General features: G+C 53.0%; 1 protein-coding gene across 2 annotated transcripts in view; it reads right to left on the reverse strand.

Moving 5' to 3' along the window:
- LOC119955447 (putative glycerol-3-phosphate transporter 5) overlaps positions 1 to 23,714 on the reverse strand; it is a 61,605-nt gene that overhangs the window by 8,059 nt on the left and 29,832 nt on the right. The window contains exons 6-8 of one of the 2 annotated variants that reach the window (XM_038781629.1): positions 21,598 to 21,791; positions 5,178 to 5,262; positions 2,742 to 2,939 (exon numbers count right to left, since the gene is read on the reverse strand). In XM_038781629.1, the coding sequence (XP_038637557.1) occupies positions 2,742 to 2,939; positions 5,178 to 5,262; positions 21,598 to 21,791 (477 nt within the window). The remainder of the gene's footprint in view (positions 1 to 2,741; positions 2,940 to 5,177; positions 5,263 to 21,597; positions 21,792 to 23,714) is intronic. The other variant, XM_038781630.1, reaches the window with a different exon arrangement.

A 23,714-nucleotide genomic window follows, 5' to 3' on the forward strand; every position in this document is an offset into this window, starting at 1 on the left:
CCCCGCAACGCAAATCGCCACAACCCCCCCGCAACGCAAATCGCCACAACCCCCCCGCAACGCAAACCGCCATGACCCCCCGTCACGCAAATCGCCACAACCCCCCCGCAACGCAAATCGCCACAAACCCCCCCGCAACGCAAATCGCCACAACCCCCCCGCAACGCAAATCGCCACAACCCCCCCGCAACGCAAACTGCCACAACCCCCCCGCAACGCAAATCGCCACAACCCCCCCCGCAACGCAAATCACCACAACCCCCCCGCAACGCAAATCGCCACAACCCCCCGTAACGCAAATCACCACAACCCCCCCGCAACGCAAATCGCCATGACCCCCGCAATGCAAACCGCCACAACCCCCCCGCAACGCAAACCACCACAACCCCCCCCGCAACGCAAACCACCACAACCCCCCCGCAACGCAAATCACCACAACCCCCCCGCAACGCAAATCGCCACGACCCCCCCCCCCCGCAATGCAAACCACCACAACCCCCCCGCAACGCAAATCACCACAACCCCCCCGCAAAGCAAACCTCCACAACCCCCCCGCAACGCAAATCGCCACAACCCCCCCCGCAATGCAAACCGCCACAACCCCCCCGCAACGCAAATCGCCACAACCCCCCCACAACGCAAATCGCCACAACCCCCCCGCAACGCAAATCGCCACACCCCCCCGCAACGCAAATCGCCACAACCCCCCCGCAATGCAAACCGCCACAACCCCCCCGCAACGCAAATCGCCACAACCCCCCGCAACTCAAATCGCCACAACCCCCTCGCAACACAAATCGCCATGACGCCCCCCGCAACGCAAATCGCCATGACCCCCGCAATGCAAACCACCACGACCCCCCCCGCAACGCAAATCGCCATGACCCCCCCGCAACGCAAATCGCCAAGACCCCCCCCGCAACGCAAATCGCCACAACCCCCCCACAACGCAAATCGCCATGACCCCCCCCGCAACGCAAACCGCCATGACCCCCCGTCACGCAAATCGCCACAACCCCCCCGCAACGCAAATCGCCATGACCCCCCCCGTAACGCAAATCGCCACAAACCCCCCCGCAACGCAAATCGCCACAACCCCCCCCCGCAACGCAAATCGCCACAACCCCCCCGCAACGCAAACTGCCACAACCCCCCCGCAACGCAAATCGCCACAACCCCCCCGCAACGCAAATCACCACAACCCCCCCCGCAACGCAAATCGCCACAACCCCCCGTAACGCAAATCACCACAACCCCCCCCGCAACGCAAATCGCCATGACCCCCGCAATGCAAACCGCCACAACCCCCCCGCAACGCAAATCGCCACAACCCCCCCCGCAACGCAAACCACCACAACCCCCCCGCAACGCAAATCGCCACAACCCCCCCGCAACTCAAATCGCCACAACCCCCCCGCAACGCAAATCGCCACAACCCCCCCGCAACGCAAATCGCCACAACCCCCCCGCAACTCAAATCGCCACAACCCCCCCGCAACGCAAATCGCCACAACCCCCCCGCAACGCAAATCGCCATGACCCCCGAAACGCAAACTGCCACGACCCCCCCGCAACGCAAATCGCCACAACCCCCCCGCAACTCAAATCGCCACAACCCCCCCGCAATGCAAATCGCCACAACCCCCCCGCAACACAAATCGCCACAACCCCCCCCGCAACGCAAATCGCCACAACCCCCCCGCAACACAAATCGCCACAACCCCCCCCGCAACACAAATCGCCACAACCCCCCCGCAACGCAAATCGCCACAACCCCCCCCGCAACACAAATCGCCACAACCCCCCCGCAACACAAATCGCCACAACCCCCCCGCAACGCAAATCGCCACAACCCCCCCGCAACACAAATCGCCACAACCCCCCCGCAACACAAATCGCCACAACCCCCCCGCAACGCAAATCGCCACAACCCCCCCGCAACGCAAATCGCCACAACCCCCCCGCAACACAAATCGCCACAACCCCCCCGCAACACAAATCGCCACAACCCCCCCCGCAACACAAATCGCCATGACCCCCCCGCAACGCAAATCGCCACAACCCCCCCGCAACGCAAATCGCCACAACCCCCCCGCAACACAAATCGCCATGACCCCCCCGCAACGCAAACCGCCACAACCCCCCCGCAACGCAAATCGCCACAACCCCCCGCAACGCAAATCGCCACAACCCCCCCACAACGCAAATCGCCATGACCCCCCCCCGCAACTCAAATCGCCATGACCCCCCCGCAACGCAAATCGCCACAACCCCCCCCGCAACGCAAATCGCCACAACCCCCCCACAACGCAAATCGCCATGACCCCCCCGCAACGCAAATCGCCATGACTCCCCCCGCAACGCAAATCGCCATGACCCCCCCGCAACGCAAATCGCCATGACCCCCCCGCAACGCAAATCGCCACAACCCCCCCGCAACGCAAATCGCCATGACCCCCCCGCAACGCAAATCGCCACAACCCCCCCGCAACGCAAATCGCCACGACCCCCCCCCGCCATGCAAATCGGCAATGCTCACCCCAATCGGCTACGACCCCCCACCCCCAGGAGGAATAGGACAGCGAGAGGGGAGGAAGGTAGAGGGAGGGAGAGAGGAGGAGAGGGATAGAATTCTCTGAGAGCTTTGTGTTTTCCTCCAGTCAGAAACCCTTTGGTTGGAATTTAATTACAATGCAGCCTAGTCTGGAGCCTGTTGCTGAGCTGTGAGGTTATTGACGTACCAACGATGTACATTCCAGGACACAGCACAAGAAGAGCAATCCGTAGACCCCAGACTCTGGTTAGCGGTGTGACCAGCAATGGGGCGATGCCAGCCACATTGGAAATGATGAAGATGTAGGTGGCCACAGCTGGAGTCCGAATTGAGGGGGTGACCAGCTCAATGATGATGGTTAAGGTGACCCCAATCCCCATCTCACCTGGGGGGGGGGGGGAAGAGAGAAGAGGTCATTCACAGAGTAAAAAACCATCTCACTGCTCATAAAATCACAGTCAGAGAACAGATAATCAAACCACAGCTGGAATCTCACCACATGGATCAGGTTTGCTGACTTCCATCCCCAAACCCTCCGTTTCTAGCCCCACTGGGAGCAGAGATGGACGTGAGCGAACCGTCACTGTGCCTGACCCTCAGCTTCAAGCCGGCTCTGGGCCATTTGGCTCTGCCTCCCTGTTTTGTTTATTTCTTCTTTTTTAAATATAAATTTAGAGTCCCCAATTCATTTGTCCAATTCAGGGGCAATTTAGCGTGGCCAATCCACCTACCCAACACATCTTTGGGTTGTGGGGGTGAAACCCACGCAGACACGGGGAGAATGTGCAAACTCCACACGGACAGTGACCCAGAGCCGGGATCGAACCTGGGACCTCGGCGCTGTGAGGCAGCAGTGCTAAGCACTGCACCAGTGTGCTGCTCTGTGTGCCTCCTTGTTATTGATCCTTCAGCTAAGCTATCACCCTGTCCATGCCCCTCATAATCTTATCGCCCTCAATCAGGTCCCCTCTCAGCCTTCTCTGCTCCAGAGAAAACAACCTGAGTTCATCCAGTCTCTCTTCATCCAGTCTTTCTTCATAGCCAACACGCTCCATCCCAGTCTCTCTTCATCCAGTCTCTCTTCATAGCCAACACGCTCCATCCCAGTCTCTCTTCATCCAGTCTCTCTTCATAGCCAACACGCTCCATCCCAGTCTCTCTTCATCCAGTCTCTCTTCATAGCCAACTCGCTCCATCCCAGTCTCTCTTCATCCAGTCTTTCTTCATAGCCAACACGCTCCATCCCAGTCTCTCTTCATTCAGTCTCTCTTCATCCAGTCTCTCTTCATCCAGTCTCTCTTCATCCAGTCTCTCTTCATAGCCAACATGCTCCATCCCAGTCTCTATTCATCCAGTCTCTCTTCATAGCCAACACGCTCCATCCCAGTCTCTCTTCATCCAGTCTCTCTTCATAGCCAACACGCTCCATCCCAGTCTCTCTTCATCCAGTCTCTCTTCATAGCCAACACGCTCCATCCCAGTCTCTCTTCATCCAGTCTCTCTTCATCCAGTCTCTCTTCATAGCCAACACGCTCCATCCCAGTCTCTCTTCATCCAGTCTCTCTTCATAGCCAACACGCTCCAACCCAGTCTCTCTTCATCCAGTCTCTCTTCATAGCCAACATGCTCCATCCCAGTCTCTCTTCATCCAGTCGCTCTTCCCAGGCACCATCCTGGTGAATCTCCTCTGCACCTCCTCCAGTGCAATCACATCCTTCCTATAGTGAGGTGACCAGAACTGTACCCAGTACTCCAGCTGTGATCTAACCAATGTTCTGTCCAGCTCCAACATAACCTTCTTGCTCTTATGGCACGACTGATAAAAGCAAGTGCCCCATTTGCATTCTTAACTACCCTATTCACCTTTCTTGACACCTTCAGGGATCAATGAACAGGCAACTCAAGATCCCTCTGTTCCTCTCAGCTTCCTGGTGTCCTGCCATTCATTGAGGACTCCCTTGTCATGTTAGTCCTTCCAAAGTGCATCGCCTCACACTTTTCAGGGTTAAATTCCATCTGCCACTGATCTGCCCGTCTGACCAACCCGTCTGCATCTTCCTGAATCCCAAGACCTTCACAGTCAACCACCCGGCCAATCTCTGTGTCAACTGCAAACTTACTTATCACCCCCCTCCCTACATTTTCTTCTATATCGTTTATATATGTCACAAACAATAAGGGACTGATCCCTGTGGAACTCCACTGGACACCCTCCAATCACACAGCCTTCTGCCACCACCCTCTGTCTCCTATCACTCAGCCCATTTTGAATCCAAATTGTTACGTACCCCCTGTATCCAGGTGCTTTTAGCTCCTTCATCAGGTCTCCCGTGTGAAACCTCGTCAGAGGCTTGGCTGAAATCCATACAAACGACAGCAACTCACAACTGAACTTGCTCCTCTGGCCAGTTATTGGCCAACCCAAGGAAAATCACATTGAGTGATTGCTTCCCCCTCGGGGGGTATTTGGGATATGGAAACATTCCGACCTCCATTTCCTATTCCCCAGAGGGGAAACCCTCTCCCCCGTGCCTGAGGACATCTACCCCATCGCCATGATTCTACGGAAAGTTAATCTTAGTTGTAAACAGGTGGAGTGAGTTAATAAAGAGGAAATACTCACCCAGTATATTGGCCGGGATTAACAGGAGGAAGCAGCTGGGAGGATTCAGCAAAAGGGCTCCAGCCACAAAGGGGGCAGCCAGCACCTGCAGACAGAGATTATTAACCAGACAGGGCAGGACATCCACCCACCTTAACATCCCGAAGCTCGCAGCTACAGCTTTAAACTCACCAAATAAACATTTGCTTCAAAAAGGTTTCCCTGTGTTGTTGTTGCTCTCTCAATGATACAGATTCACGCCAGTGGATAGGGGAACAGCTTCTATCAGGGACTTCTCTCCCACCCCAGCACATCCACTCATATCTTTTGTAACAAAAAGGCCAAGACAGCGGAGTCTTGCTCTGCAGTCATGGGGAAGGGTCAGGAATAGTCACTCTGGTTCACGGCCTATCCTGTTGTAGCCATCTAAGATGGCCACCTGCAAAGGACCATGGGAATTATGACCAACCAGGGCTCAGACAGATACAGAGCCGATGTGTATCTGAAATACAGGTAACCAGAGCTGACCGAAACCCTCGCTCGTTTGCATTTCAATGGCCCATTTTCCCAGGACAATCGAACTCCAATCAAGCACCCGGTACAGCCACAGACTGATCGGCGCCACTCCCCTTTACTCAGAAAGCCCAACTCCCAAGGTCAATGACCGCTAAGGACCCGCCCAGCTACCAAGGCACCCGCCCCTTTATTGGCCGAAATCGAAGACAGTGATCAGAGCCCTGTCGAACTATTGGGTCCAAGGTTAAGGACCGCCCCAAAGAGCGTGAAATCCCAGAGGGATAAAAGAGGACACAGCCATGTGTTCTGTCTCTTTTGGATGCGGCCTGTGCCAACCCAATTGCAGCAGGAACAGCCAGCCAAGTTCAGGACCAACGATCGCTAGCTGAAGAATGAGCCCAGCAGAGACAGAGCCACTTTCTTCGAACCAGCCAAGTGAAATCCAGATAAAGGCCTTATCCATCTGCACAGTGCCGGTCACCCTGAAGTTAAGTATAGGTTATCGTAGCTGATAGGTGTAGTTAACTCGTAGTAGATATTGTGTTTGCATGTTGAGATAACTCTTGTGTATGTAAATAAACCATCTTTTGAACTAACTAACTGGTTGTGTGGTCATTTGATCGATATAAGGGAAAGGCTTGTGTTCACCAACATTATTACAGAGCAACACTGTGTGAGGAACTGTGTGTATCAGCCAGATCGAAGGGATATTGGGTTTGAAGATTAATCATAGAATTTACAGTGCAGGAGGAGGCCATTCAGCCCATCGAGTCTGCACCAGCCCTTGGAAAGAGCACTCCACTTAAGACCATGCCTCCACTCTATCCCTGTAACTCAGTAACCCCATCTAATCTTCTGGACATTAAGGGCAATTTATCATGGCCAATCCACCTAACCTGCACATCTTTGGACTGTGGGAGGAAACCGGAGCACCCGGAGGAAACCCACGCAGACACGGGGAGAACGTGCAACCTCCGCACAGACAGTGACCCGAGGTTGGAATCGAACCTGAGACCCTGGTGCTGTGAAGCAACTGTGCTATCCACAATGCTACCGTGCTGCCAAAAGGGTAGAGAACTGAAACTGATTTTTCTCAACTGATGACCAGCGGTTAAAGAATGTTCCTCTGCAGTCAGTTCAAACTGTGGGAAGACCTAATCTAACGCCGCCTGCAGGAGGGAGGAGATGTTTAAAAAGCTCATGAAAACCTCAGATGGAAGAATTGTAACATTACCTCAGTAGGTCTGTGGATTAGACAGGCAGAGGTCTTACAGATGTAAGTGACTCTCTGGAGGGAATTCTACTGCCTCCATGTTCTAATCAAAGACAACCATCAGGAAAGGCAAGCTAAGCGAGAGGTTCCACCCCCCCCCAATCCTTGGAACACCCTGGACCACAAAAAACACAACCTCAATAGCGGCTTCCTCAAATGTCTCTCAATCCTTGTTATTTTTAACCTTTCCTACCCCCTTAACCATGTGTCAGTCTTGAGTGTATCTCAGTGGAGGGTGGGACGGGGTTGTGGGAACAGATAGACGAGTAGACCATTGTTCCATTATTTACATATCTGGCTCTGGATGATTTTAATTGAGTTAACCCCTTAAAAATACCCCCTGGGGTAAATGTTCCGGTCAGCATGAGTTCTCGCGGGAAGCAAGAAAAATATGATGGTCCATTTAAAGGTCCTTTGACCTTTTGTAAAATCCCCCAGTAGCACGGTAGCACAGTGGTTAGCACTGTGGTTCACAACGTCAGGGTCCCAGGTTCGATTCCCGGCTGGGTGACTGTCTGTGCGGAGTCTGCACATTCTCCCCGGGTCTGCGTGGGTTTCCTCCGGGTGCTCCGGTCTCCCCTCTCAGTCCAAAGATGTGCAGGTTAGGTGGATTGGCCATGATAAACTGTCCCTTAGTGACCAAAAAGGTTAGGAGGGGTTATTGAGTTACGGGGATAGGGTGGAAGTGAGGGCTTAAGTGGGTCGGTGCAGACTCGATGGGCCGAATGGCCTCCTTCTGCACTGTATGTTCTATATCTTCATCTTTTACACATGATCTAAATAAATAGCTTGTCAATGTTTTACTGGTAAATCTGGTGCCTGTAACTCAATCACGCAGACAAGGGATAAAGGGATTATTGATAAATTCATTTCTGTTGGGACTCTGGGTCTGTGTGCCTGGAACTGACCGTGGGTCTGTGTGCCTGGAACTGACCGTGGGTCTGTGTGCCTGGAACTGACCGTGGGTCTGTGTGCCTGGAACTGACCGTGCCTTCGCCCCAGAGTGTCAGAACAATTTATATATTCTATAATAACAAAGAGCAGAGAAGAGTGGGCAGCACGGTAGCATTGTGGATAGCACAATTGCTTCACAGCGCCAGGGTCCCAGGTTCGATTCCCGGCTTGGGTCACTGTCTGTGCGGAGTCTGCATGTTCTCCCCGTGTCTGCGTGGGTTTCCTCCGGGTGCTCCGGTTTCCTCCCACAGTCCAAAGATGTGCAGGTTAGGTGGATTGGCCATGATAAATTGCCCTTAGTGACCAAAATTGCCCTTAGTGTTTGGTGGGGTTACTGAGTTATTGGGATAGGGGGAGGTGTTGACCTTGGGTAGGGTGCTCTTTCCAAGAGCCAGTGCAGACTCGATGGGCGGAATGGCCTCCTTCTGCACTGTAAATTCTAAAATTCTATGTAAGAAGGGCCCGAGTTAAGATTACGTAATACAAGTAAATATTATTTGCTATTAAAAGGATAAATTTAATTTAAAGGGTAAGACATGTCAGCAGAGCTCCAAGCCGTGGTTTGCTCTTCTTGCTCCATGTGGGAGACCAGGAATGCTTAAATTTCCCAGGACCCGCATGTGTGCCAGAAATGTCTCCAGCTGCAGCTCCTGGAATCATAGAATCATAGAATCCCTACAGTGCATAAGGAGGCCATTCGGCCCATCAAGTTCCCACCGACCTTCAGAACGAGCATCCTACCTCGGCCCATTGAGGGCTACTCAGTTTTCAGAGAGGACAGACAGAATGGAAAAGGTGGTGGAGATGCATTCTTGATTAAAGAAGGTATTGATACAATATTAAGGAAAGATATTTGTACGGATGATGTGAAATCTGTCTGGGTCGAGGTAAGAATCATCAAGGGGCAAAAGCAATCGTAGGGTTGGTATACACACTGACTCTCACTGGGGTACGGGTCCCACACACACTGACTCTCACTGGGGTACGGGTCCCACACACACTGACTCTCACTGGGGTACGGGTCCCACACACACTGACTCTCACTGGGGTACGGGTCCCACACACACTGACTCTCACTGGGGTACGGGTCCCACACACACTGACTCTTACTGGGGTACGGGTCCCACACTGACTCTCACTGGGGTACGGGTCCCACACACACTGACTCTCACTGGGGTGCGGGTCCCACACACACTGACTCTCACTGGGGTACGGGTCCCACACACACTGACTCTCACTGGGGTACGAGTTCCACACACACTGACTCTCACTGGGGTACGGGTCCCACACACACTGACTTTCACCGGGGTACGGGTCCCACACACACTGACTCTCACTGGGGTACGGGTCCCACACACACTGACTCTCACTGGGGTACGGGTTCCACACACACTGACTGACTGGGGTACGGGTCCCTAACACACTGACTCTCACCGGGTTCTGGGTCCCACACACACTGACTCTCACTGGGGTACGGGTCCCACACACACTGACTCTCACTGGGGTACGGGTCCCACACACACTGACTCTCACTGGGGTAGGGGTCCCACACACACTGACTCTCACTGGGGTACGGGTCCCACACACACTGACTCTCACTGGGGTACGGGTTCCACACACACTGACTCTCACTGGGGTACAGGTCCCACACACACTGACTCTCACTGGGTACGGGTCCCACACAAACTGACTCTCACTGGGGTACGGGTCCACACACACTGACTCTCACTGGGGTACGGGTCCCACACACACTGACTCTCACTGGGGTACGGGTCCCACACACACTGACTCTCACTGGGGTACGGGTCCCACACACACTGACTCTCACTGGGGTACGGGTCCCACACACACTGACTCTCACTGGGGTACGGGTCCCACACACACTGACTCTCACTGGGGTACGGGTTCCACACACACTGACTCTCACTGGGGTACGGGTCCCACACACACTGACTCTCACTGGGGTACGGTTCCCACACACACTGACTCTCACTGGGGTACGGGTCCCACACACACTGACTCTCACTGGGGTACGGGTCCCACACAAACTGACTCTCACTGGGGTACGGGTCCCACACACACTTACTCTCACTGGGGTACGGGTCCCACACACACTGACTCTCACTGGGGTACGGGTCCCACACACACTGACTCTCACTGGGGTACGGGTCCCACACACACTGACTCTCACTGGGGTACGGGTCCCACACACACTGACTCTCACTGGGGTACGGGTCCCACACACACTGACTCTCACTGGGGTACGGGTCCCACACACACTGACTCTCACTGGGGTGAGGGTTCCACACACACTGACTCTCACTGGGGTCTGGGTCCCACACACACTGACTCTCACTGGGGTCCCACACACTGACTCTCACTGGGACGGGTCCCACACACACTGACTCTCACTGGGGTACGGGTCCCACACACTGACTCTCACTGGGGTACGGGTCCCACACACACTGACTCTCACTGGGGTACGGGTCCCACACACACTGACTCTCACTGGGGTACGGGTCCCACACACACTGACTCTCACTGGGGTACGGGTCCCACACACACTGACTCTCACTGGGGTACGGGTCCCGCACACACTGACTCTCACTGGGGTGAGGGTTCCACACACACTGACTCTCACTGGGGTCTGGGTCCCACACACACTGACTCTCACTGGGGTCCCACACACACTGACTCTCACTGGGGTGAGGGTTCCACACACACTGACTCTCACTGGGGTCTGGGTCCCACACACACTGACTCTCACTGGGGTCCCACACACTGACTCTCACTGGGGTACGGGTCCTACACACACTGACTCTCACTGGGGTACGGGTTCCACACACACTGACTCTCACTGGGGTACGGGTCCCACACACTGACTCTCACTGGGGTACGGGTCCCCCACACACTGACTCTCACTGGGGTACGGGCCCCACACACACTGACTCTCACTGGGGTACGGGTTCCACACACACTGACTCTCACTGGGGTACGGGTCCCACACACACTGACTCTCACTGGGGTACGGGTCCCACACACACGGACTCTCACTGGGGTACGGGTCCCACACACACTGACTCTCACTGGGGTACGGGTCCCACAGAGACCGACATTTACTGGTGTACCGTAGACAGGGTAGATTCAGAAAGAATGTTCCCGATGGTGGGGGTGTCCAGAACTACGGGGTCACAGTTTGAGGATAAGGGGTAAACCTTTAGGAACTGAGGAGGAGAAATTTCTTCGCCCAGAGAGCGGTGAATCTGTGGAATTCACTCCCAGAGAAAGTAGTTGAGGCCAAACTGTTGTGTAATTTCAAGCAGGAATTAGATACAGCTCTTGGGGCTAAAGGGATCGGGGAGTATGGGGGGGGAAGCGGGATCAGGGTATTGAACTTGATGATCAGCCATGATCAGAATGAATGGTGGAGCAGGCTCGATGGGCTGAATGGCCTCCTCCTGCTTCTATTTTCTATGTATCTATGTGAGGGGACTTGATGCAATGAGTGATGATGTCGTGCTGTATTTCGATACATCCTCAGTGGGATTTCACCTGGAACTGTTTTGGTCTCTTTCTCTGAGGATATACTTCCCATAGACGGAGTGCGATGGAGGTTCCCCAGAATAATCTCTGGGATGGGGGATAGTTTATGAGGAGAGATTGAGGAGATTGGGTCCGTATTCCCCCGTGTTTCATAGAATGAGAAGTGACCTCATTAAAGCTTCCAAAATTCTTCCAAGTTGGGACAGGATGGATGTGGATCAGATGTGGTCAGCACGGTAGCACAGTGGTTAGCACAATTGCTTCACAGCTCCAGGGTCCCAGGTTCGATTCCTGGCTTGGGTCACTGTCTGTGCGAAGTCTGCACGTTCTCCCTGTATCTACGTGGGTTTCCTCCGGGTGCTCCGGTTTCCTCCCACAGTCCAAAGATGTGCGGGTAATGTGGATTGGCCATGATAAAGTGCCCTGAGGGTCCAAAATTGCCCTTAGTGTTGGGTGGGGTTACTGGGTTATGGGGATAGGGTGGAGGTGTGGGCTTGGGTAGGGTGCTCTTTCCAAGAGCTGGTGCAGACTCGATGGGCCGAATGGCCTCCTTCTGCAACGTAAATTTCATGTTTCCTCCTCGCTGGGAATCTAAACCAGGGAACACCAACACGGTGTCAGACTGAGGGGGCGGCCATTTGAACTGAAATGAAGAGGAATTTCTCCCTCGGAGGAAGCTGAATCTTTCAGATTCTCCACCTCGCAGGCTGCGCAAACTCAATCACTGAGAATGTTCAAAACACAAATCACTGATTTCCGGAGACTGAGAGGAATAGACATCACTAAAGAAAGTGGCATTGAGGGAGATGATCAGCGACGATCTAATTGAATGATGGAGCAGATTCGATGGACTGAATGGCCTCCTCCTGTTCCTCATAGCCTTTGTTCTGTGGTTGAGGGACAAATAATGACAGAGAAACTGGAGAACTCGCCGGCTCTGTTTCCAATATTGTGGCTGGCAGCTGTCTGTCCATCTGAGGGGACAAATACGGCAAAATCTGACTGGGGAAAATGTGACAGTGCAGCGCTCCCTCAGTACTGACCCTCTGACAGTGCGGCACTCCCTCAGTACTGACCCTCTGACAGTGCGGCACTCCCTCAGTATGACCCTCTGACAGTGCGGCACTCCCTCAGTACTGACCCTCTGACAGTGCGGCACTCCCTCAGTACTGACCCTCTGACAGTGCGGCACTCCCTCAGTACTGACCCTCTGACAGCACGGCACTCCCTCAGTACTGACCCTCTGCGAGTGCGGCACTCCCTCAGTACTGACCCTCTGACAGTGTAGGGCTCCCTCAGTACTGACCCTCTGACAGTGCGGGACTCCCTCAGTACTGACCTCTGACAAGTGCAGCACTCCCTCAGTACAGACCCTCTGACAGTGTAGGGCTCCCTCAGTACTGACCCTCTGACAGTGCGGCACTTCATCAGTACTGACCCTCTGACAGTGCGGCACTCCCTCAGTACTGACCCTCTGACAGTGCGGCACTCCCTCAGTAATGACCCTCTGACAGTGCAGCACTCCCTCAGTACTGACCCTCTGACAGTGCGGCGCTCCTTCAGTACTGACCCTCTGACAGTGCGGCACTCCCTCAGTACTGACCCTCTGACAGTGCAGCACTCCCTCAGTACTGACCCTCTGACAGTGCGGCACTCCCTCAGTACTGACCCTCTGACAGTGCGGCACTCCCTCAGTACTGACCCTCTGACAGTGCGGCACTCCCTCAGTACTGACCCTCTGACAGTGCGGCACTCCCTCAGTACTGACCCTCTGACAGTGCGGCACTCCCTCAGTACTGACCCTCTGACAGCACGGCACTCCCTCAGTACTGACCCTCTGCGAGTGCGGCACTCCCTCAGTACTGACCCTCTGACAGTGTAGGGCTCCCTCAGTACTGACCCTCTGACAGTGCGGGACTCCCTCAGTACTGACCTCTGACAGTGCAGCACTCCCTCAGTACAGACCCTCTGACAGTGTAGGGCTCCCTCAGTACTGACCCTCTGACAGTGCGGCACTTCATCAGTACTGACCCTCTGACAGTGCGGCACTCCCTCAGTACTGACCCTCTGACAGTGCGGCACTCCCTCAGTAATGACCCTCTGACAGTGCAGCACTCCCTCAGTACTGACCCTCTGACAGTGCGGCGCTCCTTCAGTACTGACCCTCTGACAGTGCGGCACTCCCTCAGTACTGACCCTCTGACAGTGCAGCACTCCCTCAGTACTGACCCTCTGACAGTGTAGGGCTCCCTCAGTACTGACCCTCTGACAGTGCGGCACTCCCTCAGTACTGACCCTCTGACAGTGCGGCATTCCCTCAGTACTGACCCTCTGACAGTGCAGCATTCCCTCAGTACTGACCCTCTGACAGTGCGGCGCTCCCTCAGTACTGACCCTCTGACAGTGCAGCACTCCCTCAGTACTGACCCTCTGACAGTACAGCACTCCCTCAGTACTGACCCTCTGACAGTGCGGCACTCACTCAGTACTGACCCTCTGACAGTGTAGGGCTCCCTCAGTACTGACCCTCTGACAGTGCGGCACTCCCTCAGTACTGACCCTCTGACAGTGCGGCACTCCCTCAGTACTGACCCTCTGACAGTGCGGCACTCCCTCAGTACTGACCCTCTGACAGTGCGGCACTCCCTCAGTACTGACCCTCTGACAGTGCGGCACTCCCTCAGTACTGACCCTCTGACAGTGCGGCACTCCCTCAGTACTGACCCTCTGACAGTGCAGCACTCCCTCAGTACTGACCTTCTGACAGTGCGGCACTCCCTCAGTACTGACCCTCTGACAGTGCGGCACTCCCACAGTACTGACCCCTGACAGTGCAGCACTCCCTCAGTACTGACCTTCTGACAGTGCGGCACTCCCTCAGTACTGACCCTCTGACAGTGCAGCACTCCCTCAGTACTGACCCTCTGACAGTGCAGCACTCCCTCAGTACTGACCCTCTGACAGTGTAGGGCTCCCTCAGTACTGACCCTCTGACAGTGCGGCACTCCCTCAGTACTGACCCTCTGACAGTGCGGCACTCCCTCAGTACTGACCCTCTGACAGTGTAGGGCTCCCTCAGTACTGACCCTCTGACAGTGCGGCACTCCCTCAGTACTGACCCTCTGACAGTGCGGCACTCCCTCAGTACTGACCCTCTGACAGTGCGGCACTCCCTCAGTACTGACCCTCTGACAGCGCGGCACTCCCTCAGTACTGACCCTCTGACAGTGCAGCACTCCCTCAGTACTGACCCTCTGACAGTGCGGCGCTCCCTCAGTACTGACCCTCTGACAGTGCGGCACTCCCTCAGTACTGACCCTCTGACAGTGCAGCACTCCCTCAGTACTGACCCTCTGACAGTGCGGCACTCCCTCAGTACTGACCCTCTGACAGTGCGGCACTCCCTCAGTACTGACCCTCTGACAGTGCGGCACTCCCTCAGTACTGACCCTCTGACAGTGCGGCACTCCCTCAGTACTGACCCTCTGACAGTGCAGCACTCCCTCAGTACTGACCCTCTGACAGTGTAGGGCTCCCTCAGTACTGACCCTCTGACAGTGCGGCACTCCCTCAGTACTGACCCTCTGACAGTGTAGGGCTCCCTCAGTACTGACCCTCTGACAGTGCGGCACTCCCTCAGTACTGACCCTCTGACAGTGCGGCACTCCCTCAGTACTGACCCTCTGACAGTGCAGCACTCCCTCAGTACTGACCCTCTGACAGTGCGGCACTCCCTCAGTACTGACCCTCTGACAGTGCAGCACTCCCTCAGTACTGACCCTCTGACAGTGTAGGGCTCCCTCAGTACTGACCCTCTGACAGTGCGGCACTCCCTCAGTACTGACCCTCTGACAGTGCGGCACTCCCTCAGTACTGATCCTCTGACAGTGTAGGGCTCCCTCAGTACTGACCCTCTGACAGTGCGGCACTCCCTCAGTACTGACCCTCTGACAGTGCAGCACTCCCTCAGTACTGACCCTCTGACAGTGCGGCACTCCCTCAGTACTGACCCTCTGACAGTGCGGCGCTCCCTCAGTACTGACCCTCTGACAGTGCGGCACTCCCTCAGTACTGACCCTCTGACAGTGCGGCACTCCCTCAGTACTGACTCTCTGACAGTGCGGCACTCCCTCAGTACTGACCCTCTGACAGTGCGGCGCCCCCTCAGTCTCATACGCAGGACTTAGTGACTGAGATGTGCGTTGGTGCTGACTCCGCTGTGCCACACTGGCCTGGACATTTACTCATTTATTTATTTCATTTAATTAATTTATTATTTTTACAAGTTCGGGGGGGGGGGGGGCGTTTATTCATTTTTTTCATTTATTTTATTCATTTTATTTTTTTTAAAGTTCTGACGCGGTGGGGGGGGGGGGTTTATTTGATAAAATTTTACAGGAAAAAATGCAGAACTTTGGACAGATGGAGACTCCATACTTTCCGACACCGGAAGGCTTCACCTTCATCCAACAGGTTCCATTGGAGGAGCGTGTACGAGGGCCAAAGGGACCCAAAACCATTTCCTCCAATTTTGTCAGCAGCAAACAAGAGAAGAGAAAATAGTGGGTCACGAATGTCAGCCGGGGTGGGTCGCGAAAGCCGGCCGACGTGGGTCATGAAGGTCGGCCGGCGTGGGTCCCGAAAGTCGGCCGGGGTGGGTCGTGAAGGTCGGCCGGGGTGGGTTGCGAAGGTCGGCCGGGGTGGGTTGCGAAGGGCGGCCGGTTGGTAAAAATGGGTCCCCGGAAAAAAAGTTAGAAGAACCCTGGGTTAGGCCACATTTGGAATACTGCGCCGATCCAGATCCTTTATCTAAACCTGTCGCCTATTTTCCAAGTTCTACTTCCCTCTGTTCCCGCCCGTTCATATATCTGTCTAGATGCATCTTAAATGATGCTATCGTGCCCGCCTCTACCACCTCCGCTGGCAATGCGTTCTAGGCACCCACCACCCTCTGCGTAAAAAACTTTCCACGCACATCTCCCTTAACCTTTCCCCCTCTCACCTTGAAATCGTGACCCCTTGGGCGGCATTCTCCCCTACCCGGCGTGACGGAGGGTCCCGGCGTAGGGGAGTGGCGCCAACCACTCAGGGGTCGGGCCTCCCCAAAGGTGGGGAATTCTCCCCACCTTTGGGGGCCAGCCCCATATCGGAGAGGTTGGCACCAGAAGACTGGCGCAAAAAACCGGCGCCCCCGGCAGCGGGGCTGGCCGAAAGGCTTTCGCCGGTCCGCGCATGCGCGATGTGGGTTTCTCTTCCGCTTCCGCTATGGCGAAGGCCGTGGGGGCCGCGGAGGAAAATAGTGCAGCCAGGGCACTGGCCCGGAGTCTGAGGGGGGGCCCCGATCGCGGGATAAGCCACCGTGGGGGCACCCCCCGGGGTTCGATCGCCCCCCGCCCCCCCCAGGACCCCGGGGCCCGCTCGCGCCGCTGATCCCGCCGTTACAGAGGTGGTTTCAACCTCGGCGGCGGGAGAGGCCTCCCAGCGGCGGGACTTCGGCCCATCCGGGCCGGAGAATCACCGCAGGGGCCTCTCCGATCGGAGTGGCGAGATTCCGCCGTCGCCACTTCCCGGGTGGCGGAGAATCTCAGCCCCGACGGGGGGGGGGGATTTTCGGCGGCCCCAGGCGATTCTCCGACCCTGCTGGGGGCCGGAGAATTTCGCCCCTTGTAACTGACACCCCCACTCTTGGGAAAAGCTTGTTGCTATCCACCCTGTCCATACCTCTTATAATTTTGTAGACCTCAATCAGGTCCCCCCTCAACCTCCGTCTTTCCAACTAAAACAATCCTAATCTACTCAACCTTTCTTCATAGCTATCACCCTCCATACCAGGCAACATCCTGGTGAACATCCTTCTGGTAGTGTGGCGACCAGAAGATTGTATCCTTGAATCCATTTAAAATGGTGGCAGTTTTCCAATGGAACCGAAGGGGGAAAAAAAAACTTTCTTAAAAGACTTTTTTTCATGTATGACCTTGAATCTTGTCATCACTTGAGATTCGTTATTGCAAGTTTCACACTGAATAATTATGTACACAAAGAAAACAAAAAGCTGCAACGTTTTTAAAAAATAGCGGCCGCACTGCGCATGCGTGCCCAATTTTATTTTTTATTTATTTTTTTTTTTTTATAAATTTAGATTACCCAATTATTTTTTCCAATTAAGGGGCAATTTAGCGTGGCCAATCCACCTACTCTGCACATCTTTGGGTTGTGGTGGTGAGACCCACGCAGACACGGGGAGAATGTGCAAACTCCACACGGACAGTGACCCAGAGCCGGGATCGAACCTGGGACCTCAGCGCCGTGAGGCGGTTGTGCTAACCACTAGGCCACCGTGCTACCCAACCAAATTTTATTTTTAACATGTTCCCGGCCGTTTGCAGCCGGCGTTATGAAAAGCCGGCTGCTGCGCGGGGATTTGCGCGATCGGGAGCGCCGCGGACAACGGCTCCGCGACCCTCCCGACACCCACCCACGGGTCGCGCCCCTGACTTTGAAGAACACTGGCCTAACCAAAGTCCTATGCAACTGTAACATGACCTGCCGACTCTTGTACTCAATACCTCATCCGATGAAGGCAAGCATGCTGTATGCCTTCTTGACCACTCTATCAACCTGCGTTGCCACCTTCAGGGTACAATGGACCTGAACTCCCAGATCTCTCTGTACATCAATTTTCCCCAGGACCCTTCCATTGACCATATAGTCCGCTCTTCAATTTGATCTTCCAAAATGCATCACCTCGCATTTGCCCGGATTGAACTCCATCTGCCATTTCTCTGCCCAACTCTCCAATCTATCTATATTTTGTTGTATTCTCTGACAGTCCTCCTCGCTATCTGCAACTCCACCAATCTTAGTATCATCTGCAAACTTGTATATCAGACCACCTATACCTTCCTCTAGGTCATTTATGTAGATCACAAACAACAGTGGTCCGAGCACGGATCCCTGTGGAACACCACTAGTCACCCTTCTCCATTTTGAGACACTCCCTTCCACCACTACTCTCTGTCTCCTGTTGCCCAGCCAGTTCTTTATCCATCTAGCTAGTACACCCTGAACCCCATACGACTTCACGTTTTCCATCAACCTGCCATGGGAAACCTTATCAAACGCCTTACTAAAGTCCATGTATATGACATCTACAGCCCTTCCCTCATCAATTAACTTTGTCACTTCCTCAAAGAATTCTATTAGGTTTGTAAGACATGACCTTCCCTGCACAAAACCATGCTGCCTATCACTGATAAGTCTATTTTCTTCCAAATGTGAATAGATCCTGTCCCTCAGTATCTTCTCCAACAGTTTGCCTAACACTGACGTCAAGCTCACAGGTCTATAATTCCCTGGATTATCCCTGCTACCCTTCTTAAACAATGGGATAACATTAGCAATTCTCCAGTCCTCCGGGACCTCACCCGTGCTCAAGGATGCTGCAAAGATATCTGTTAAGGCCCCAACTATTTTGTCCCTCGCTTCCCTCAGTAACCTGGGATAGATCCCATCCGGTCCTGGGGACTTGTCCACCTTAATGCCTTTTAGAATACCCAAAACGTCCCCTTTCCGTATGACAACTTGACCTAGAGTATTTAAACATCCATCTCTAGCCTCAACATCCGTCATGTCCCTCTCCTTGGTGAATACCGATGCAAAGTACTCATTAAGAATCTCATTTAGAGCACACTCTGAGTCCACGCATAAATTCCCTCTTTTGTCTTTGAGTGGGCCAATCCTTTCTCTAGTTACCCTCTTGCTCCTTATATATGAATAAAAGGCTTTGGGATTGTGGTGATATGATTTGCATAGCTGTCTGCCATTGGGGCAGAACACCGGCTTACCATTGGCCCTGGCCGGTCATGTGCCTCTCGACCGATTGGTTGAGACCAGTCATGTGACAGTTCTCCGATTGGTCGAGAGGCTGAGTTAACCACGCCTCCTTACCGAGGTATAAATAGTCGAAATGCCCATTTTATTGTAGACAACAGCAGGGCTAAGTTCTAGCTTATTAAAGCCTAACTTTTGTATAGCAACTCGTCTCTCGTGCAATTGATGGCTCATCAGGGATTTTCCTTATCCCTGTTAGCCAAAGATATTTCATGACCCCTTTTAGCCCTCTTTATTGGGCGTTTGAGATTCGTCCTACTTTCCCGATTATGCTCCAAAGCTTCATCAGTTTTAAGTCGCCTAGATCTTATGTATGCTTCCTTTTTCATCTTAGCTAGTCTCACAATTCCACCCGTCATCCATGGTTCCCTAATCTTGCCATTTCTATCTCATTTTCACAGGAACATGGCTGTCCTGCACTCTAATCAACCTTTCCTTAAAAGACTCCCACATTTCAAATGTGGATTTACCCTTAAACAGCTGCTCCCAATCCACATTCCCTAGCTCCTCCCGAATTTTGTTATACTCTGCCTTTCCCCAATTTAGTACTCTTCCTTTAGGACCACTCTCGTCTTTGTCCATGAGTATTCTGAAACTTACGGAATTGTGATCGCTATTCCCAAAGTAATCACCGACTGAAACATCAACCACCTGGCCGGGATCATTCCCCAATACCAGGTCCAGTATGGCCCCTTCCCGAGTTGGACTATTTACATACTGCTCTAAAAAAACTCTCCTGGATGCTCCTTACAAACTCTGCTCCATCTTCGCCTCCAACACTACACAAATCCCATTCAATGTTGGGGAAGTTAAAATCTCCCATCACAACCACCCTATTGCCCCTACATTTTTCTACAATCTGTCTGCATATTTGTACCTCTACTTCATGCTCGCTTTTGGGAGGTCTGTAGTAAAGTCCCAACAATGTTACTGCACCCTTCCTATTTCTCAGCTCCACCCATATTGCCTCAGTGCTCGAATCCTCCATCGTGCCCTCCTTAATCACAGCTGCGATATCATCTCTGGCTAGTAATGCAACTCCTCCACCCCTTCTACCTCCCTCTCTATCCCTCCTGAAGCATCTATACCCTGGGATATTCAGTTGCCAGTCCTGCCCTTCCCTCAACCAAGTCTCAGTAATACCAATAACATCATATTCCCAGGTACTGATCCAAACCCTAAGTTCATCTGCCTTAGCTGCTACACTTCTCGCATTAAAACAAATGCACCTCAGACCACCTGTCCCGTTGTGTTCATCATCTCTTCCCTGTCTACTCTTCCCCTTAGTCACAGTGAGTTTATTATCTGGTACCTTACTGGCTTTAGTTGCTGCCTCTTTACTGACCTCTAACTTCCCTTTCTGGTTTCCATCCCCCTGCTTTTTCAGATGCTTTGTCCCAGGGTGAAAGAGTCAATTACTCGGGGACACAGGTTTAAGGTGCGAGGGGCAAAGTTCAGAGGAGATGTACGAGGGAACCTTTTTACACAGAGGGTAGTGGGTGCCTGGAACATGGGGAGGTGGTGGAAGCAGGGACGATAGTTTTAAGAGGCCTCTTGACAAATACATGCTGTCATGTGAGAGTATTTTAAAGAAATTGGTGTTTATAAATGGGTGTGTTTTAGTTACGTTTTCAGAGCTGGATAGCTGCAGTCACAGCCAGAAGGTGTATGAATCTCTCTCTGTAATCTAAAGACTGTAAATCGATCCTGGTGATTTAAAACTAATAACAGTAGTGACTTTAACATGATGTGCTTCTGGTAAAAGGTGTTTTAAGTCGTATGAATGTTAAAATGAAAACTTAAATCATTACTTAGGGTTGTATTTTTGGGGGTTGTATTTGAATTGATGGTTGCTAAGATGTTCACTGTATGTTTTAAAAAGGTTAACTTGAGTTCATAGAATAAACATTGTTTTGCTTTAAAAAATACTTTTCCATTTCTGCTGTACCACACCTGTAGAGTGGGCCGTGTGCTCCCCATACCACAATCTAGTAAACGTTGTGGGTCAGGTGAACTCCATGATACACTTTGATGTTCTCTAAACCCTGGCCCATAACAATGAATCGGATGGGAATGGAGGGAGATGGACCCCGGAAGTGCAGAAGGTTTTAGGTTAGACAGGCAGCATGGTCAGCACAGGCTTGTAGGGCCGAAGGGCCTGTTCCTGTGCTGTACTTTTCTTTGTTCTTTGAGTGCTGTGCAGGGTGTTGCTATGATTCCAGTAGTTTGAGGCTATAAGACAGGAGAGGTGACAGAATCACTCACCTGGCTGAAGACCAACACCCAGGCACGGGCGTACATTCCACTCCTTTTAACCAATTGATCTGAAACGAATCCTCCAGATAGAGCGCCAATACAACCTCCGACCAGAGGTATCCATGACAACCAGCGACCCACATCCGCATCGCTGTGGTACAGGTTGAAATACAGTTGGGCATTGTAGGCCCAAACATACCCTCCTGAAATATGTAAAACAGTCTGTTAACTGACCGAGCGGCTGATGTGAAAATCATCATTCCAACCCAATCACACCTCATCGTCCTGGAAACTCACTCTGACAATCTATCCAGCAATTATTATCCTGACAGTTTCCTGCAGAGAATTTTACTCGGCCATCTGAGAGGTTGGGGTAAGTTGATCATCAGGGAATCAGAGGGGATCTATGGCTTGGCTCACTGTGCACTTCCCTCCCTGAAAAATGTTAATAATCAAATGGCCCTCTTTCTTGCTTCAAATTTTGAATTCAAAATCCCAAACCACCTGTTGCAGAATTTGAATGAATTTGAATTTCTTATTGCTGTATTAATCCAATAACAGACATCCCATCTGTCCTGGGAGGGTTTGATGGGAACAGTGTAGAGGGAGCTTTACTCTGTATCTAACCCCGTGCTGTACCTGTCCTGGGAGTGTTTGATGGGGACAGTGTAGAGGGAGCTTTACTCTGTATCTAACCCCGTGCTGTACCTGTCCTGGGAGTGTTTGATGGGGAAAGTGTACAGGGAGCTTTACTCTGTATCTAACCCCGTGCTGTACCTGGCCTGGGAGTGTTTGATGGGGACAGTGTAGCGGGAGCTTTACTCTGTATCTAACCCCGTGCTGCACCTGTCCTGGGAGTGTTTGATGGGGACAGTGTAGAGGGAGCTTTACTCTGTATCTAACCCCGTGCTGTACCTGTCCTGGGAGTGTTTGATGGGGACAGTGTAGAGGGAGCTTTACTCTGTATCTAACCCTGTGCTGTACCTGTCCTGGGAGTGTTTGATGGGGACAGTGTAGAGGGAGCTTTCCTCTGTATCTAATCCCGTGCTGTACCTGTCCTGGGAGTGTTTGATGGGGACAGTGTACAGGGAGCTTTACTCTGTATCTAACCCCGTGCTGTATATGTCCTGGGAGTGTTTGATGGGGACAGTGTAGAGGAAGCTTTACTCTGTATCTAACCCCGTGCTGTACCTGCCCTGGGAGTGTATGATGGGGACAGTGTAGAGGAAGCTTTACTCTGTATCTAACCCCGTGCTATACCTGTCCTGGGAGTGTTTGATGGGGACAGTGTAGAGGAAGCTTTACTCTGTATCTAACCCCGTGCTGTACCTGTCCTGGGAGTGTTTGATGGGGATAGTGTAGAGGGAGCTTTACTCTGTATCTAACCCTGTGCTGTACCTGTCCTGGGAGTGTTTGATGGGGACAGTGTAGAGGGAGCTTTACTCTGTATCTAACCCCGTGCTGTACCTGTCCTGGGAGTGTTTGATGGGGACAGTGTAGGGGGAGCTTTACTCTGTATCTAACCCCGTACTGTACCTGTCCTGGGAGTGTTTGATGGGGACAGTGTAGCGGGAGCTTTACTCTGTATCCAACCCCGTACTGTACCTGTCCTGGGAGTGTTTGATGGGGACAGTGTAGCGGGAGCTTTACTCTGTATCCAACCCCGTGCTGTACCTGTCCTGGGAGTGTTTGATGGGAACAGTGTAGAGGGAGCTTTACTCTGTATCTAACCCCGTGCTGTACCTGTCCTGGGAGTGTTTGATGGGGACAGTGTAGCGGGAGCTTTACTCTGTATCTAACCCCGTGCTGCACCTGTCCTGGGAGTGTTTATTTTTTTAATTTTTAAATTTAGATTACCCAATTATTTTTTTCCAATTAAGGGGCAATTTAGTGTGGCCAATCCACCTACTCTGCACATTTTTGGGTTGTGGGGGCGAAACCCACGCAGACACGGGGAGAATGTGCAAACTCCACACGGACAGTGACCCAGAGCCGGGATCGAACCTGGGACCTCAGCGCCGTGAGGCTGCAATGCTAACCACTAGGCCACCGTGCTGCCCTGTCCTGGGAGTGTTTGATGGGGACAGTGTAGAGGGAGCTTTACTCTGTATCTAACCCCGTGCTGT

This window comes from Scyliorhinus canicula, chromosome 21 (genome assembly GCF_902713615.1).
Source record: "Scyliorhinus canicula chromosome 21, sScyCan1.1, whole genome shotgun sequence".
Lineage (NCBI taxonomy): Eukaryota > Metazoa > Chordata > Chondrichthyes > Carcharhiniformes > Scyliorhinidae > Scyliorhinus > Scyliorhinus canicula.